At 39.0% G+C, this 20,809-nt stretch overlaps 1 protein-coding gene across 3 annotated transcripts in view; it reads left to right on the plus strand.

The window, feature by feature from the left end:
• Positions 1-20,809, plus strand: part of LOC126334771 (probable multidrug resistance-associated protein lethal(2)03659) — a 257,707-nt gene that overhangs the window by 153,244 nt on the left and 83,654 nt on the right. For 2 of the 3 annotated variants that reach the window (XM_049997353.1, XM_049997354.1), the window contains exon 1: positions 6,829-6,917. Coding sequence is in view for 1 of the 3 variants with exons in the window: in XM_049997352.1 (XP_049853309.1) it covers positions 5,874-5,950; positions 6,591-6,701; positions 6,783-6,917 (323 nt within the window). In the remaining 2 variants the exon portion in view is untranslated. Of the gene's footprint in view, positions 1-5,853; positions 5,951-6,590; positions 6,702-6,782; positions 6,918-20,809 lie in introns of those variants that run through there. The other variant, XM_049997352.1, reaches the window with a different exon arrangement.

The following is a 20,809-nucleotide window of genomic DNA, read 5'->3' on the forward strand; positions in this document are numbered from 1 at the left end:
TAGAAATCACAGTGATTGAGAAGTCACAGATATCACAGTAACAACTTTACAAAATCTAACTGCGATTTCAGTCACAGTTAGCAGTCGCAAGTAGCATTTCACAATAAACGCCGTGAGCCATCTGTTTGCCGAATTCCATACTGCTTTCTGCGATTTCAGTGACAAATCGCAACTAAGTCACAAGTAGCAACTAAAAAGTGCAGTTAACATTCTTTTCCTAGTGCCATCTGTTGAACGACGTACATACTTCTTTATAAGAGCCTTGTGCCTCACGACATCGGTGTGCTGTGTGTACGTATGAAGGACTTATTTCATTAGTGGTACAAGTCCATTTTTGTTCATTTTGAGATGCGGAGTCGTAAAGTTAAATGAGCGCTGAAAAATCTACAGTTGAGATACCAGAAATATTCAAGCATATGGCTTCTTGCAAGAAATGAACCTTTATTAATGTTTGTTTGGATCATTAATTTCAGAAGCATTATAGACAGAACAGTGGAGGTAATGGACTTGTACCACTATTGAAATAAGCCCTTCACATTATATGACGACATGCACATTCAGCATCAGTTATGATTGGTCAAACATAGCTGTGACTCTGAATGTATTATGTTAATAAGAAGCAACATTGCCTTTTTCTCCTGAAAATATCAAGTAACGTAACACATGTGATTCTGCTTCCAATATGACAATTTTGGTTAATACTTCACATGTCTACAGGACTTTGCAATGTTAACACAGCAGAACTCAGACATCTGTGTAAGTGTAGTGAAATGAAAACAGCATTGAGTCATATGAATGCCTCACTTTTATTCCGGCACAGTTCAAGACTCGGGATAAAAGTTTTGCCACTGGTGTTCTACATGGCAACTTCACACACACACGAACATACATAAGTAAGCTTTTCCTGTGTTACTTTCAAGCACTGCGCTTAAGCTATTCCTGATTTAACTGGAAGATCTGTACTTCCCACTTTCATATCAACAGCCTCAAAATGCATATTCTATACCTCGGGCTATGTTACAGGTCAGTGTCACACAAAGATTGTGGAGAAGGGGAGGGGGCGGCGGCGGCGGCATGTCACTCTTCAACTAGTGTTTACCAGTAAATATGTGGCGGAAAATTACGGGTATAGGACGGCTTAAACATGTGTAAAATGAGATTTTCATTATTCAGTCACTGTATTTAACATTTATTATTCCTTTAAAATCGCATAACAACTTCAATAAAACAGTTTAATCACTCATCTGCACACTTATTTCACAATTATGTCACTTTTAAACTGCAAATTCTCTAAGAGCTGTCTTGAATCTTCACGAGTCTCTCAATAGCCTTGATGTGGATAGGTACGTACAGCAACCAGTAATCAAGAGTCAGAACTGTGTCTGCAAAATCACAAGGATTATTAAACAATTTTTGCTGTCACTAATTACAAGCAATATAATTGACAGAGTAGATTGCTAATATTTGCTACAATGAAAGCCACTCAGTGGGGTATATTTCACATTTGCAAGAACGATCTCACTGAAGTAATTAAGTCCATCGAAACACTTAGAAACTAACCTCTTGTCTGACGAAAACGGTCTAAAGACGCAGTGGCAATTTCTCCAGATCTGTTGACAATGATATTTTGAGTTATCAATTTACTGAGTGACTGAAATGTAGTTCGGGTACCTGTGGACATAACAATATGTTAGAATTCATTTTCTAAACACGAACTATTACGCTACTGTATGGCTACTTACATATTAATTACACTATAAATATTTTCACAGTTGTTTCTTTAATACATAATTAAAGCCAACGGAAGAACAAACGTAAAACTTACTTACCAATGACAGATTTGTTGAGATGCAATTTTCTGTGTGGGCAGATGTAACTTTTCATACGGTGGTAAATCGCAGAAGTAGCGGAAGTATACGCGACCTACGTTCCTTAACTGCGACAAATCACAGTTAAGAATAGCAGATACTGAAAACTAGCATTCACAGAAATCACTGATACCGGAAAATCGCAGTTTAGCCCATCACTAATTACGAAGCAAATACTGTCCGCACTGGCGGAATGTTACGTGATACAATGTACTTATACGTTTGTGACTATTATAGCGCCATCCATCACTAAGCGAAAATAGTGGCCCAACTAAAACATCCTCTCTCTGTGTGCATATATTAAACATTCTTCGCTATTTATTATACGCGCAAAGTTGACATTCGGCGCGGTGGCTGATGGGAGCGAGTATAACGGCATTTCCCATTTAACAGTCGCTCCCACCATCAGCCAGCGTGTCGAGAGCCAACTTTGCGCGTATAATAAACACCGGTATAGGCCTTTTCATGAAATGCATATCTTGTTGGCTTATTATGCAGTGACCTTTTAAAAAGGCTCATAAAGGTTACAAAATTACTGTGCAGAGTTTCTTAAATTGGCATTTCCATCTACAACGAACTCTTTATTATACCTATACTTTCGTCTGGCGAGGGGAATTTCTTGAAGTTCGAGGGATGGACACATTCTTAGTATCTACAATTTGTCAGATTTGCCTACAGAACTTGAAAATGTGTGAGCAAGTGAATAGTTTTGCTGAAAATAAATATCCATTCTTTTCTTTGCGATTTCACATTTGTGCTCGACATTTCTTGTCGAGGTAATCTAATAAATGGATATTCAGCTGCAACACTAAACTGTCTGCTTTGCTCGGATAATATGCGGTTCTTCATCCACCACGCTTCGAAATGGAGTAAAAAGTGAATAGCATTGTAGTGTTAAGTTTTCCTCTTGAATAGGATTGTAGGGTTTACGATATCGATTCTCCTATTACATCGTTCTTCCAATGTGCAAAACATGATAGACAACTTCAAACACAAAGTAAGTCGTGATGATTTTGCAAATTATTTAGTAAGCTCATCAGGAGTTGTAGCACGGTAAAATAATTACAGTTAAACATTGCTATACAGTACATTACAGCACAGAATACAAATAAATGCAAGAAAGCATAATCTTGTTTTCCTTTATCGATTGTGTTCCTTATTTCGTTTGGTTCCTGAATATCATCCAGCACCGCAGCGATTTTCTGTGGAGTTCTGCTTCATTTTAGTATTTTTATAACTGACAACGTACGTTTCCGAGGCACTCTTCTGCCGGATAGAGTATTATAAGTTCGAATACTTTCTTTTTTTGGTCCACTCCGTTTTTCGAAATGCAACGCAACATACAGCTACACACACCACTACAAGAGCACAAACAAACAATGGAGCTGACTAGGGGCATTTAGTGGTACAAAGAAACTGTTACTTTGATTTGTAGCGACAAAGCAATAGGTCTCTTCTATTGTGTGTGTTCGCAGCATTTTACGAACATCGGTAGGCCAGCATTAGCCGCGAACACTGTGGCAAAAAAGTAACATCAGTAAAATAGACGGTGCACCGGAACTCCTCCAACAAACTTTTAGAGATGGTGATATGGACCTAAACAAGGAAAGTCCAGTAAACATAAGCTCTAAAATGCGTACCGTAAGAGCTATGTGCACTTTTTCATGTTTGAATGAAAAAGTGTCTTCTTCTGCAAGCTCTGTGTTTTCCATTTTGGGAGGAGATAGTATGAACCGAAACAAGAACAGTCCGGTAAACATGGCCTCGAAAATGCATACCTTAAACAGATACGAGCACTTGTTCAGTATAAGTGTTCTTCGCAATAGCGAAGATAAAAACTGCCCCTAGCTAGAAGGCATGCATTTTAGAGCCCAAGTTCACAAAAAAAAAAAATCTTTTTGCTTCGATCCTCACTATCATCAGAAAGTTTATATGTAGAGTTCTGATTCATCTTGTGTAGTACCACTTCAACTTAATTCATGTTGTGGGGAAGGGCTCAGATAGTTTTTTTTTTCGTCTTTGTTGTAAACCCCTGATTTTTGTGACATGACCGGCCGCGCGGCGCACTTCGTACACATTTAAAGAATAACTGTCTTCATATTTCCAAGGTAAACAAGAATGAGCAAAATCGCAGTTTAATCTTAGTTTTCATTAAACAACGATAAAATAAATTTAACTATACCAGCTAAATCACTGTTTATTTAAAAAATAAATAATAAAATAAACTTTCATTATATCACTCTCATGCCGCGTGAAAGTCCTTATTCACAGTGACACAGTCGAAGTATTAAAAATACATATTTGCATCCTATCACAGCCAACTGCTTATTGCATGGCTATTTATCTCGTATACAACTGCCTCATTGTGGAATTCTGTCGATAACTAGGAATCTGGGTTATTTTCTTGCACGGATCGAACATTTTTTTTCTCACCTAGCATGCATGTTATTTTATGTTACTGCTGCTCACTTGAAGGTATGACAGCACAACTTAGCATTGGGTTAACTGAAGCAATAATGAGGGAATATGTTATTGTGTTACTCGGGGATGAAGAGGCTTGCACAGGGTAAAGTAGCATGGAGAGCTGCATCAAACCAGTCTCTGGACTGAAGACCACAAGGTATGGGCTTGCAGTTGTATAGCAACTATGGAACTGTCCAAGACAATGTTGGTTCTGATTGATGCACTTTCCACACTGGCAACAAATAGCAGCATTTAGTGGTACCAATAAATTGTTCCTTTAACCTATACCAACACAACCAGAATTGATCTCACCTTTTTTCAGAAGTGCGTCGATGATTCAAATAGCTTGAAGTAGCCAAATAATGGTCATGGGAAGAAAGACCCAATGAAGCAAGCTATACGTACTGAGGAAGGAATAGAAAACATTTAATGTTGGAGAGGGATGAGGAAGGAAATTGGTTATATCATTAAGGAAATCGGTTATGCCATTTTCATAGAAAATATTCTGACATTTAACTTGGGTAATTTCAGGAAACCTAAGGTCAGACTGAGATTAGAACTGCTGAGTTCAGTTGCTGACAGTGTGCCGTGTGGGAGAAATTAGCAGGCACCTCAGACAGTCGTGTTTTTCTTTGTATGAAGCTGATGACCAACTGGTTGCTTAGGAGTTACTAAGATTCCTGCAGCGGCACCTGAAACAAAGTTCACAAGAAGAGAAGCTTTGCATACCATACAGGACACAGCTGGCACCCTTCCCCTTATTCAGTGTGAGGATCTGCTGAATACTTAATATAATACAGCTATCAGACGAGCATGAAGCAGTTAACTTAAATAGTGTTTGGAACTGAATATGTTGCATTAAGGATGGAGAACAATGCTTGAATATCAACTTTTTGGATATAAATAACCACTATTTTGTTTGATGATGTATTGGGGTTCATTCTATTCTTCAAGGAGTAGTAGTTGGGTGGTCTGTAATGTCGCTGTAAGATTTTTAGTGGCTTATGGAACCCATGGTGTAAGTCACAGCTGTTGAGACAAGGGATATGGATATGGGGATTCGAAATTAAGCATCAGTTGCCTAATTAAGTGGACATGCATTACACAATTTGAAATGGAGAGTTATTGTTGTGTGTCCATCACAGCAAACATTTTAACCATCTTAAAAGTTCAAACCATTTATTTTAGATAACTCACCCACTCACTCACTCACTCCATATTTTTACTTTTCACAAGAGGTGTGCCTGTTTCAATGCAACTGTTACTGCTAATTGCATTGTTCAAACATACTTCTGTAATTTTCTCTGGAATGCTATCTACTTCAGTTTTCATACTCATGAAGAGCATTAGGTTGAAACTATTTTATTGAGTCGTTATTGTGTAATGAAATTCCGGAAATTTTGCAGAGCAAAAAGTGATTTACTTCTGTAATTTGTATTCATTGTGAACTGACACACAACTACCTGTGATGTTCTGTGGGACTTGGTACTTCCTTCTAAAAAGATCACTTTCCTTGTTCCAGAATGCAGCTGAAGTAATAAAATGGATGCTGGTAAGAAACATGAGAAGCCTCCTAACCCACGAGCATCAGCTAATCCACTTTCAGCTTTAACATATTGGTAAGTATTGTAGCCAGCTAGATCAGCCACTTTTACCGTGTACAGCTACAAGGTGCATGAACAAGCCTTCTGTTGTTGTTTTGCACAATTCTGACACAAACATTTAAAACTGAGAAAAGAAGGCAGCATAATTATATAAAACACACTCAAAAATTTACATGAGAATCATTAATTAACATAGTAACTGCACTGATGTACATATAAAGTGATAGCTGAAAATTTCTGCGAGGGAATAAGGATTTGCTACATGCAGCAAATAGTTGCCTTATCATTAGGTCATCCAAGCATGCCATCTGACCCAATCCAGATCTCAGTGTCACTTAATTTACTCCTGTGTATGGAGCACTTACGTACAAAGGTTTTTTGGTCACAGGAATAAAATATGTGATTGGGTACATCAGCCTTGGTGGGTAACTTTCTTTAAATTCAACATATAGGTGAGAACATTGAGACTGAAAATTTGTACTCAAATTTTCAAAATTTTCATTTGTTGTCAGATGGATATCAAGATACTGTTAATAATTTAAAACACACAATATCAATAGTTACCCAAAGATGTAGACAACTTTCGGAACTAAATAGGCCTACTGTTTTAGACTTCATGCTAATGACATTATATTATGAATCACTTTCTTTGCAGGTGGATACTTGATACATTCAAGAAAGGCTACAAAAGAGATCTGGAAATAGAAGATTTATTTGTTCCTCTTAAGGAGCACAGATCTGATCTCCTTGGAGATAGGATTGAAAGGTATACAGTGGAATGTGACCCATCATGAACCAAATACTCTCACATTTATATCAGTATAAATCTTAATCTTAAAACTTCCAGGATATGGGAGGATGAGCTGAAAAGAGCCAAACAAGCAAATAGATGTCCAAGTTTAACACGTGTGCTTTGTAGATGCTTTGGTCTGAAGATAATGGCTTACGGCTTGGTCCTTGCAGCAACTGAATTATTTTTAAGGTAAAGTATTTGGAAAATCTCTTTAAATAAACAAGATATTAAAAACACATTGGGTGGGGGGGGGGGGGGGGGAGAGGGAGGAGGAAGGAGAGTTATTACGTTAGTGTGAGAAGCTGATACTGCTTAAGAACGGCACATCAAAAGACATTCTACTGTAGATAGGTTTCTTATAACTACAGAAGTGTAAATTCAAGCACAACAAGAAAGTCTTTTTAGCATTTCATAGGATTAATTTACTAGCTTTTATATACTTTCTTTCAATATATGTTTTATCACCAGATAAATAAGTATGCAATTTTAATCTAAAAGTTGGTCCCAACATGTTATTCATATTATGTGTTGTCTCTCTTTCTGTCCGTACTAGATATTAGATCAAATGCCACGCACATCCTCCTACTCACTCGTACAGAGAGAGCTACAGAAAATTTTCTCACGTAACAGTTTTAGCTATTAAATTTTGCAGAAATTCTCCTGTATGTATTGTGGGACTATCACTTCCGTGAAATTTGGAAGGTAGGAGTAAATCTGTGAGTGAAGGCAGGTCACGAGTCGTCCCTGGAGAGCTCAGTTCATAGAGAAATTGATTGCAAAAGTCTGGTTTATTGTTTTCTGTCATACATTGTATGGATTCTATAATTTTTTGTCATCTCTTTTTATTTATTGACAGTCTGAAGATTGTCATTGGCTGGTTGTAACTGGTTACTGCATTGGGAAATACTCGTGTGATATTGTCATATATGTAGAATAGAAGATTCTGAAACGTTAATGCTGTGACAGTTATAAAGTTGTGTGTGTGTGTGTGTGTGTGTGTGTGTGTGTGTGTGTGTGTGTGTGGTTTCATACCTAATGAAGTGGAAGAAAAATAAAAGAAGTCTCACAGGTACAGGTACTCGATATAGTTTTGAGTACATTGTGATATTAAAATATGAAGCAGATATTCATTGAACTAGGTGAATGTCACTTAAGATACTTTGATGTAAAACCACCACAAGCGGCTAAAACATTTATTATGCTGCAAATAGTTTCAACATTTAATTTTAATTTATATACTTTAAAATTCTAAACATGTGATATGACATATTTTTTAAAAATCTGCCCTATGATGGATTTACTGCTGAAACAATAAAAATTTTTAGCAGCTTGTAGTGGTTTTACACCAAAATGTCATTTATAAAATCAGTGCAGCATGATTTGAAGAAATTGCACATCCAAGAAATTTTTCTGCAATGAATATTTTTGGTGGTTCATGGTGTGGGTTCCTGTAGTCATGTCCTAGTTCATGAACCACGGGCAACGTATAAGTGGCCAAGTAAGTGGTCCTGACAGTAGGGATACCAGTTTCTTTGGAATAAGGCTCTGCATCTCGGACATATTCTGAGTCGTGGTCACCTTTGTGCTCATACGGCGAAGACTACCAAATCCACCGGTTAGTCCGTCAGCCGTTAGGGGTAAAACCCAATGGGATGCAGGGCAGGTAAGGCTAGCAACCTGCTTCCCTGGTACATTAAATATGATGCTGGCGACAAGCAGAGCAAAATGCCTCGGACCTTTGGAGGTTACGGAGTCCATCCTCTAATTGACAAACCAGGGACTCCTAAGATACGACTTGGCAAACAAATGGCAATGAGATGGGGAGCTATTAATATCAATAGGGGCTACTCTGGGAAGAAGGTAGAGCTGGCAGAGGCTGCAAGTAAGATGGGGCTGGACGTTTTAGCTGTTCGTGACATTCAGGTAATGGGTGAGAAAGAAGAGGGAGTGGGAGAATACAAGGTCTACCTGTCAGGAGTCAAAGCAGGAATAGCACATTGGGGTGTAGGGCTTTACATCAGGAAAGAAATGGAACCCAGCGTAGTTGCAATAATGTATGTAAATGAACGACTGATGTGGATAGATTTGATAGTGACTAGCAAGAAAATTGCGATTGTCAGTATATTCGCATTGTGAAGGGACAGATCAAGATAAGATGGATAGTTTTTATGAGACACTCAATGATGTAGTTGTTAGAATAAAGCACAAGGACAGTGTTCTGATCATGGGTGATTTTAACGCCAGGATTGGAAATCGAACAGAAGGGTATGAAAAGGTTATGGGTAAATTTGGAGAGGATATGGAGGCCAACAGGAACGGGAAACAACTCTTGGATTTCTGTGCCAGTATGGGCTTAGTAATCACAAACGCCTTTTTTAAACATAAGAACATTCACCGGTATACTTGGGAAGGCAGGGGAACCAGATCTGTCATTGACTATATAACAACAGATCAGGAATTCAGGAAGGCTGTGAGGGACACACGTGTATTCAGGGGATTCTTTGATGACACTGATCATTATTTAATATACAGTGAAATTGGTATTGTGAGGCCAAAAGTGCAGGAGGTCAGGTCCATATGTAGGAGGATAATAGTGGAGAAACTTCAGAATAAGGAAATCAGGCACAAGTACATAACAGCAATCTCAGAAAGGTACCAGTTAGTTGAATGTAGTCAATTACAGTCATTGGAAAAGGAATGGACAGCGTACAGGGACACAGTACTAGAAGTGGCTAAAGAATGTCTTGGAACAGTAATGTGTAAAAGTAGGATGAAGCAAACAGCTTGGTGGAATGACACAGTCAAGGAAGCCTGTAAAAGAAAAGAAGGCGTATCAAAAATGGCTACATACTAGAACTCAGGTAGACAGAGAAAGTTATGATGAAGAAAGGAACAAAGCCAAACAGATAATTGCAGCATCCAATAAGAAATCTTGGGAAGACTTTGGAAACACATTGGAGACATTGGGTCAAGCTGCTGGAAAACCATTCTGGAGTCTAATTAGCAGTCTTCGAAAGGGAGGTAAGAAGGAAATGACAAGTATTTTGGACAGGTCACGAAAACTGCTGGTGAATCCTGTTGATGCCTTGGGCAGATAGAGGGAATATTTTGAAGAGTTGCTCAATGTAGGTGAAAATACGATCAGTAATGTTTCAGAGTTCGAGGTAGAATGGGATAGGAATGATGATGGAAATAGGATCACATTTGAGGAAGTGGAGAAAATGGTCAATAGATTGCAGTGCAATAAAGCAGCTGGGATGGATGAAATGAAATTGGAACTCATAAAATACAGTGGAATGTCAGGTCTTAAATGGCTACACAGTATAATTGAAATGGCCTGGGAGTCGGGGCAGGTTCCATCAGACTGGACAAAAGCAGTAATCACACCAATCTTTAAACATGGAAACAGAAAAGATTGTAACAACTACACAGGTATCTCTTTAATCAGCGTTGTGGGTAACATAGTCTCGGGTATTGTTGAAAGGAAAGTGTGAGTATTAGTTGAGGACCAATTGGATGAAAATCAGTGTGGGTTTAGGCCTCTTAGAGGTTGTCAGGACCAGATATTTAGCTTACGGCAAATAATGGAGAAGTGTTAAGAGTGGAACAGGGAACTGTATCTATGCTTTATAGATCTAGAAAAGGCATATGTTCAGGTTCCTAGGAGTAAGTTATTGTCTGTTATGAGATTATGGAATAGGAGGCAAACTTTTGCAAGCAATTAAAGGTCTTTACATAAATAGTCAGGCAGCAGTTAGAGTTGACGTTAGATTGAGTTCATGGTTCAGAGTAGTTTCAGGGGTAAGACAAGGCTGCAACCTGTCTCCACTGTTGTTCATATTATTTATGGATCATATGTTGAAAACAATAGACTGGCTGGGTGAGATTAAGATATGTGAACACAAAATAAGCAGTCTCGCATATGCAGATGACTTAGTTGTGATGGCAGATTCGATGTTGTATGGGAGCGAAAGCTGGGTGGATTCAGGTTACCTTATCAACAAGGTTGAGGTTACGGATATGAAAGTAGCTAGAATGATTGCAGGTACTAGTAGATGGGAACAATGGCAGGAGGGTGTGCACAATGAGGAAATCAAAGAAAAACTGGGAATGAACTCTATAGATGTAGCAGTCAGGGTGAACAGGCTTAGATGGTGGGGTCATGTTACACGCATGGGAGAAGCAAGGTTACCCAAGAGACTCATGGGTTCAGCACTAGAGGGTAGGAGGCTTTGGGGCAGGCCAAGGAGAAGGTACCTGGATTCGGTTAAGAATGTTTTTGAAGTAGTAGGTTTAACATCAGAAGAGGCACCAATGTTAGCACTGAATAGGGGATCATGGAGGATTTGTATAAGGGGCTATGCTCCAGACTGAACGCTGAAAGGCATAATCAGTCTAAGAAGAAGAAGAAGAAGTTGGGGATTAATTGAAAAATAATCTCAATGTCAGGTCTTGGAGTTAAGTGAAAAATGAATATGAACACAGCAAACTTCAGTAGATGTATGCATCGGATTTACAGATGATTAAGGGCATCTTACATTCTTAAAAATGTGATTTGAAGAGTAAAGTAGGAAACATTACTAATGAGTCAAATGTACTGACTTGTACACTATGTAGATAGTGCTAGAAGGGTGTAATTTATAATTCAGTGTGGTTGGTGGTATTGCACAACAATCTGTAAACTTTCAAATGTTCTTATCTTTCTTTGAGACAAATTAATCTTATTACTTTGTTTGTTTCATCAATAGGAAACATGGCTTTGTGATAATTTCATAGGAATGACGTTATTAAAAAACTGCTTGGAGGGCAATTTCTTTGAAACAGAAAGAGTTTGATATAGGTTTTCAGTCACCTAGTAATAAAACTACCTACATGCTTACCCAACATAAGACATTTATTGAATTAACTTCATATTAAACAGAATGTGCCACATGCTTGTAAAACATAATGAGGACACATCAGGAGTGAAAGTAGCCTCAGGCATACCTCACAGAAATGTTCACAATATATTTTAATGATATAATGAATAACATTTTTAGCTTTGTGAAGCTGTTTGACATTTGCACATAATGCACTTCTATATATCTACGTGGAGATCATCATTTAAAATTTGTTATGAAATGGAGGGAGACTAATATCAGTGATTCATGCAAAGACTACCAGCCGACACTCAACATAAACAAATACTGTAGACTGGCAGAATAGAAAGTGTTATAGCATGAAAAACTAGTGTGATATTCATCAAATGTAGTGAAGATACTAATTATATAAGGGATATTAATGATAAAACTTTCATTCCATTGGGAACTTACATCCATTATTATCTGTATGAGGTGTTGCCCCAACACAGAAGAAGAAAATCTTTTATTTCTTGTGGCATGGCAACAACCAACCTCCAGATGTTACTTTTATGAATTTTTCCACATCTGAAATACATGCTGCATAAGTTCTTGAAGGTTGCTAGCCACCACAAATTCTTCTCCTACACCATCCTCTTCACCTCAGAGTAGCACTTGCATCCTAAGTACTCGGTAATTTCCTGAATGTATTCCAGACTCTGCATTCCCCTACTGCAGCCTGCCCCCTACTTTTTGTCAGTGTTTTCCATACATTCCTTTCCTCACCATTCTGCGGAGAACCTCCTCATTCTTTACCTTAAAAGTCCACCTAATTTTCAACATTCATCTGTAGCACCACTTGCAAAAGCTTCAATTCTCTTCTGTACTGTCTTTACCACAGTCCATGGTTCACTACCACACAATGTTGTGCTCCAAATGTATATACTATATTTGCTAACAGTAAACTTCTCTTGGCTATGAATGCCCTTTTTTGCCAGTGCTACTCTACATTTTATGTCCTTCATGCCCCATCCATCATGGTTTACTTTGTGTCCAGAGTAGCAGAATTCTTTAACTATGTCTGCATTATGATCACCAGTTTTGGTAAGTTTCTCGCTGTTCTCATTTTGTTGCATCTCATTACTTCAGTCTCTTTCCATTTTACTCACAGTCAATATTCTGTGCTCAGGCTATTCATTTGATTCAAAGAATTATGCAGATATTCTTAATTTTCACTGAGTATAACACGATCATCAGTGAATCCTATCATTGGTATCCTTTCAGTCTCAACTTTATTCCTACTCTCGAACATTTCTTTTATTTTTGTCATTGTTTCTTCATAGTATACACTGAACAGTAGAGATGCAAGACTGCATCCCATCTTTAACCCTTTTAATCTGAGCACTTCGTTCTTGGTCATTCAATTGCTTTGTTCCCTCTCAATTCTTGTACATACTGAATATTACGCGTCTTTCCCTATAGCTTACTCCTTTTTGCTCAGAATTTCGAACATCTTGAACAATATTACTTTGTAAAATGTGTTTCTGGCTTTGATAGATCCTGTGTGCAATGTCCTAAGTGCCTCTGTGGGCGGCCTTTTTTTTTTCCATCAGTCTACTGACTGGTTTGATGCGGCGCGCCACGAATTCCTTTCCTGTGCTAACCTCTTCATCTCAGAGTAGCACTTGCAAGTTACGTCCTCAATTATTTGCTTGACGTATTCCAATATCTGTCTTCCTCTACAGTTTTTGCCGTCTACAGCTCCCTCTAGTACCATGGAAGTCATTCCCTCATGTCTTAGCAGATGTCCTATCATCCTGTTCCTTCTCCTTATCAGTGTTTTCCACATATTCCTTTCCTCTCCGTTTCTGCATAGAACCTCCTCATTCCTTACCTTATCAGTCCACCTAATTTTCAACATTCGTCTATAGCACCACATCTCAAATGCTTCGATTCTCTTCTGTTCCAGTTTTCCCACAGTCCATGTTTCACTACCATACAATGCTGTACTCCAGACGTACATCCTCAGAAATTTCTTCCTCAAATTAAGGCCGGTATTTGATATTAGTAGACTTCTCTTGGCCAGAAATGCCTTTTTTGCCATAGCAAGTCTGCTTTTGATGTCCTCCTTGCTCCATCCGTCATTGGTTATTTTACTGCCTAGGTAGCAGAATTCCTTAACTTCACTGACTTCGTGACCATCAATCCTGATGTTAAGTTTCTCGATGTTCTCATTTCTACTACTTCTCATTACCTTCGCCTTTCTCCGATTTACTCTCAAACCATACTGTGTACTCATTAGACTGTTCTTTCTGTTCAGCAGATCATTTAATTCTTCTTCACTTTCACTCAGGATAGCGAATCGTATCATTGATATCCTTTTACCTTGTATTTTAATTCCACTCCTGAACCTTTCTTTTATTTCCATCATTGCTTCCTCGATGTACAGATTGAAGAGTAGGGGCGAAAGGCTACAGCCTTGTCTTACACCCTTCTTAATATGAGCACTTCTTTCTTGATCGTCCACTCTTATTGTTCCCTCTTGGTTGTTGTACATGTTGTATATGACCCGTCTCTCCCTATAGCTTACCCCTACTTTTTTCGGAATCTTGAACACCTTGCACCATTTTATATTGTCGAATGCTTTTTCCAGGTCGACAAATCCTATGAACGTGTCTTGATTTTTCTTTAGCCTTGCTTCCATTATTAGCCGTAACGTCACAATTGCCTCTCTCGTGCCTTTACTTTTCCTAAAGCCAAACTGATCGTCACCTAGCGCATTCTCAATTTTCTTTTCCATTCTTCTGTATATTTTTCTTGTAAGCAGCTTCGATGCATGAGCTGTTAAGCTGATTGTGTGATAATTCTCGCACTTGTCAGATCTTGCCGTCTTCGGAACTGTGTGGATGATGCTTTTCCGAAAGTCAGATGGTATGTCTCCAGACTCATATTCTACACACCAACGTGAATAGTCGTTTTGTTGCCACTTTCCCTAATGATTTTAGAAATTCTGATGGAATGTTATCTATCCCTTCTGCCTTATTTGACCGTAAGTCCTCCAAAGCTCTTTTAAATTCCGATTCTAATACTGGATCCCCTATCTCTTCTAAATCGACTCCTGTTTCTTCTTCTATCACATCAGACAAATCTTCACCCTCATAGAGGCTCTCAATGTATTCTTTCCACCTATCTGCTCTCTCCTCTGCATTTAACAGTGGAATTCCCGTTGCACTCTTAATGTTACCACCATTTCTTTTAATGTCACCAAAGGTTGTTTTGACTTTCCTGTATGCTGAGTCTGTCCTTCCGACAATCATATCTTTTTCGATGTCTTCACATTTTTCCTGCAGCCATTTCGTCTTAGCTTCCCTGCACTTCCTATTTATTTCATTCTTCAGCGACTTGTATTTCTGTATTCCTGATTTTCCCGGAACATGTTTGTACTTCCTCCTTTCATCAGTCAACTGGAGTATTTCTTCTGTTACCCATGGTTTCTTTGCAGCTACCTTCTTTGTACCTATGTTTTCCTTCCCAACTTCTGTGATGACCCTTTTTAGAGATGTCCATTCCTCTTCAACTGTGCTGCCTACTGCGCTATTCCTTATTGCTGTATCTATAGCGTTAGAGAACTTCAAACGTATCTCGTCATTCCTTAGAACTTCCGTATCCCACTTCTTAACGTATTGATTCTTCCTGACTAATGTCTTGAACTTCAGCCTACTCTTAATCACTACTATATTGTGATCTGAGTCTATATCTGCTCCTGGGTACGCCTTACAATCCAGTATCTGATTTCGGAATCTGTCTGACCATGATGTAATCTAATTGAAATCTTCCTGTATCTCCTGGCCTTTTCCAAGTATACCCCCTCCTCTTGTGATTCTTGAACAGGGTATTAGCTATTACTAGCTGAAACTAGTTACAGAACTCAATTAGTCTTTCTCCTCTTTCATTCCTTGTCCCAAGTCCATGTTCTCCTGTAACCTTTTCTTCTACTCCTTCACCTACAACTGCATTCCAGTCACCCATGACTATTAGATTTTCGTCCCCCTTTACATACTGCATTACCCTTTCAATATCCTCATACACTTTGTCTATCTGTTCATCTTCAGCTTGCGACGTCGGCATGTATACCTGAACTATCATTGTCGGTGTTGGTCTACTGTCGATTCTGATTAGAACAACCTGGTCACTGAACTGTCCACAGTAACACACCCTCTGCCCTACCTTCCTGTTCATAACGAATCCTACACCTGTTATACCATTTTCTGCTGCTGTTGATATTACCCGATACTCATCTAACCAGAAATCCTTGTCGTCCTTCCACTTCACTTCACTGACCCCTACTATATCTAGATTGAGCCTTTGCATTTCCCTTTTCAGATTTTCTAGTTTCCCTACCACGTTCAAGCTTCTGACATTCCACGCCCCGACTCGTAGAACAATATCCTTTCGTTGATTATTCAATCTTTTTCTCATGGTAACCTCCCCCTTGGCAGTCCCCTCCCGGAGATCTGAATGGGGGACTATTCCGGAATCTTTTGTCAATGGAGAGATTATCATGACACTTCAGATATAGGCCACATGTCCTGTGGATACACATTACGTGTCTTTAATGCAGTGGTTTCCATTGCCTTCTGCATCCTCATGTCATTGATCATTGCTGATTCTTCCGCCTTTAGGGGCAATTTCCCACCCCTAGGACAAGAGAGTGCCCTGAACCTCTATCCGCTCCTCCGCCCTCTTTGACAAGGCCGTTGGCAGAATGAGGCTGACTTCTTATGCCGGAAGTCTTCGGCCGCCAATGCTGATTATTTATCAAAATTTAGGCAGTGGCGGGGATCGAACCCGGGACCGAAAACGTTTTGATTATGAATTAGACGCTACCCCTAGACCACGGCTATCCTCATCCTGTGGGCCTATACCTGTCCTAAAGCCTACTGACCATCTCCTTACAAATCCGAAATTTTCCTTTCCATTGTTCTGTGTATTACTCTCATCAACAGCGTGGTTGCATGAGCTGTTAAGCTGATTGTGAGACAGTTCTCACACTTACCAGCCCTTTGTGTTTTCCAAATTGTGTGGTTGATATTTTTCCGAAAGGATGATTGTACATCACATGTCTTGAATATTCTGCACAACAACTTGAACAGTTGATAGGTTGCCACTTGCCCCACTGATTTTAGGAATTATGATGGCATGTCATCTATAGCTTCTACCCAATTGGATCTCTCATCTTCCAGATTCTGTCTCTGATATCTTTCATATCAACTCCAGTTTCTTCTTCTGTCAAATTGTGCGACAAATTCTCACCCTCATAGAGGCCTTTCGTGTAGCTTTTCCACCTATCCATTCTCCCTTTTGTGTTTAATAGTGGATTCTCATTGCACTGTTAGTATTAGCAATTTGCTTTCAATTTAACTGAATGTTGTTTCGACTTTTCTATATGCCGAATCAGTCCATCCAATAATAATTTCTTTTTTTGATTTTTTCACATTTTTCTTGCAGCCATTTAGACTTGACAAACTTCAAATGTCTCATCACTCCTCAGTACTTACGTACTCCATTTCCTTCCAAACTGATCCTTCCAGTTGATTCTCTCAAACTTCAGTCTACTCTTCATCACTACTGAATTATGATGTAAGTCTATCTGATTCTGGGCACACATTACAATCCACTGTCTGATTTTGAAATCTCTGCTTGACCATAATGTTATCCAGCTGGAATCTTCCTTTGTCTCCAGATCTTTACTATGTATATCTCATCCTCTTGTGATTTTTTGAGTGGAGTATTCCTTATTGCAGAACTCAGTCTATTTTCTCTTCACTCATTCGTACCACGAAACGCATTTTTACTAGTAACCCTTCTTTCTATTTTTTTCCCCACAATTCTGTTCCAACCCCCCCTCCCCCCCCCCATGATCATTGGATTTTCTTGTACCTTAACATTCTGGATCACCTCTTCAGTACCCTCATTAAAACTTCTCCTTGACCCTAGACCACTGTTAAATAATACATTGGTGACAAATCAGGGGATTGACCAGGCCAGTGAAGGGTTCTGTACATTCTGAGGCGTTTGTGGTGTAAACTATAGTATGGAATCTTGCATTGTTTTAATACATCAATTTACTACCCTGATCATGAAGGATATGAAAACCACGTTTACTTCTTACTAAATACTGGCAAGTATTCAGACTCCTTTCAGCAATTACCAGATCAGTCCTGTTGTATGTTATTGGACCCCACATTGTGACTCCAGGAATTCGAGAGCTGTAGGTCTCAAGAATCGCTGCTTCCTGTGACCTTTCATCAGATCCTCTGTGGATACATCTGTGTCAATATGACTAGCACAGACAGAAGTTACACTTATTCCTGAACCCCACAAAATGCTACTCAGTCCCAGCTGACTCTGGTTCTACCCTATGCAAGTCTTTAGTGTTCGTGGTTTGGTGCCAGCAGTAAACAGTACATGGCAACTCTAGATCTCAAATTGGCTTCCAGTAATCTGTTATTGACATTTCATGGAGGTACCCTCTCTGTAAGGTCTGCTTGGATTTCAGGTGTTGCCATCTGTCTATAAAGCAGAGTCGGTTGGAGTATCCTCCAATCCTCATGTGGTGAGTTTTATTGGAAGAACTACTGCCTACTCTTCCTGGCCCACTGTTGTCTTGGATATATCTCATTGCCACTCATTTTTCATTCATTGCACTGCAGCCAACTCTCTCTGTGATCTGTCTGCATAATGCTCATATGTCCCTTATGCTGATAGTTAAACAACTCTCACAAAGTCTGGAAGATGGCAATAAGCTGCACATGTACATCCGGTGTCCATAGTGTGTTGGATCCTTATTTAAAAAGTTTCAAAAGTTACAGTAACATAACTCGCACTCAATAGACACTGTGTACTCATATCAGTCATCTGTAAAAAACAGCTTCTTGCTGTATTGCAAATAAGGTTGCATAAGGGTGACAATTTACTCAGTGTATACTGTGATGTAGAGCGTTTCATGTTGTATGTAATTGATGTCATGGGTGATTTTTGGGTGTGTATGCCCCATTGGCAGGTACCAATCACTGCATGACTCATTGCTCAGGTGGTGAGGTTGGTGGAATATTAGCTATAATCAAAAAGACACTAAGTTACGAGCAGCCTTAAGCAGAAGTCCAACAAAGTTAGTTTTGGACAGAGGTCCAAGCAAATTGTGCCATATGGCACTTCAGGGTTATGTGATAAGGACTATACTATCAATGAAAACACCCCATAATGTTTTCATAGACAAGTTGGGGACATATACTATTGAATTGTCCTTCATGAGATAACAATACTGAAAGAGCAACAGGCTGGATCATCATGTTGTAATAAGGACCTACCTTTGGAGCTATGTTTCTAGTGTAGTGCCAGACACAATGCCTGCTTCCTTTGTGAAACACCCTATAAGTCTGTCAATGGATGAAAAGATTCTTTATCTTTTGGCTATGCTGTAAATTATGTGTAAAAATCATTAACCACTTACAAATATATCTTTGCAGAAATTTAGGTGGAAGAATCACATTAAGTGCATCATAGGGAAGGCAGATTCTTCTAAAAGATGTATCTGAATAATAGAAGGTTGTGCAGGTCACTCCTCGAATTTGACATTTTTTGGTGTGGAGCCATCAACTAGAAACTTTTATGGAATCGGAGAAAATTCTAAGTAAAATCATTGAGTTGGTCAAAGGCTTTTGTCCAGTTACTGATTGAGCAATCTGCTGCACCAATAAAACATAGCAAGAGGAAAACGAAAGTTTCAGATTTCACAGTTAAGAAATTGTTCACACAGGAAGATCACAAAAACAATATTATTGTTCCACCATTGCACATATACCTGTGGACAACACTGTAATAGGCATCTCTGTCATAGTGACTGATTTGTTCTCAACTTTTTCAGTTGCTTCTCTAAGTCCAGGTGGCATCCCAGTTTAGTTTTTTAAAGAGTACTCTATGGCATTGGGTTCTTAAATGTGTTGCATTAATTGTGAATCACCCAGCACAGCATCAGGACTTGGAAAAAAGTGTAGGTAACTCCTGTGTATAAAAAGGGTAAAAGAACATACTTACAAAATTACAGGTCATTATCCTTAACATAGGTTTGCTGCAGAATTATTGAACATGTTCTCAGTTTGAATTTAATAATTTCCTCAGGTGTACAATCTTTTGTCCACGAATTGGCGTTGCTCGTGTGAAACTCGGCTTGCCCTTTTCTTACTTGATGTCCTGCAAACCATAGATGAAGGCCAACAGGCAGAATCTGTATTCCTAAATTTCTGAAAAGTGTGTGACAGTGTCCCACTGGAGTCTGTTAATGAAGGTATGAGTGTACGGAGTAAGTTTCCAGAAATGTGATTGGCTCAAAGACTTCTTAAGTAATAGAACCCAGTGTTGACAGTGAGCAGTAAACATACACAAGGATATTGTCAGGAGTTCCCCACGGAAGTGTGATAGGACTGCTATTATTATTATTATTATTATTATTATTATTATTATTATTATTATTATTATTCTATTTACATAAATCTGACAGACAGCATGGTCAGCAGTTTATGGTTATTTGCTGCTGATGCTGTGGTGTGTGGGAAAATGTTGAAGTTGAGTGACTGTGTAGGATACAAGATGACAGATGAAATTTTTAGTTGGTGTGATCAGTGACACCTAAAAGTGTTAGTAATGTGCTGTTGACACAGTCTGATCAATTAAATATATACATGTAACATGCCAAAGATCTATGAAATGAAATGAGCATGTAAGGCATAGGCAGGGAAGGCAAATGGTAAACTTTGGTTCATTGGGAGAATTTTAGGAAGGTGTGAGTTATGCATAAAGGAGATCATGTTTAGAACGCTAGTACTACCCATTCTTGAGTATTGCTCGAGTGTTTGGGATTATCACCAGCCAGGTACCATCCTCCATGCACCATACTGTGCCCGGTGGAGTTCATATGTAGATAGAGGTGGAAGAAATTGAGAAGACTGAAGACAATTTCCACAATTCATTGCGAGTTCGATCAGTGTAGAGTGAGATACACAACAAAAGAATTGCAGCCATACTAGTACGGCAAACTGACAATATTTATTTGTATACACCATCCAGAGATGGAGCAGCAAGGGGGGGGGCGGGATGGCGGGGGTCGGGGGGGGGGGGGGGGGGGGAGAGGAGAGGGATTGATAATTAAGGTACACTACATATGTAATCTGCCATGCTTTTAGA

Source organism: Schistocerca gregaria, chromosome 2, assembly GCF_023897955.1.
Source record: "Schistocerca gregaria isolate iqSchGreg1 chromosome 2, iqSchGreg1.2, whole genome shotgun sequence".
NCBI lineage: Eukaryota > Metazoa > Arthropoda > Insecta > Orthoptera > Acrididae > Schistocerca > Schistocerca gregaria.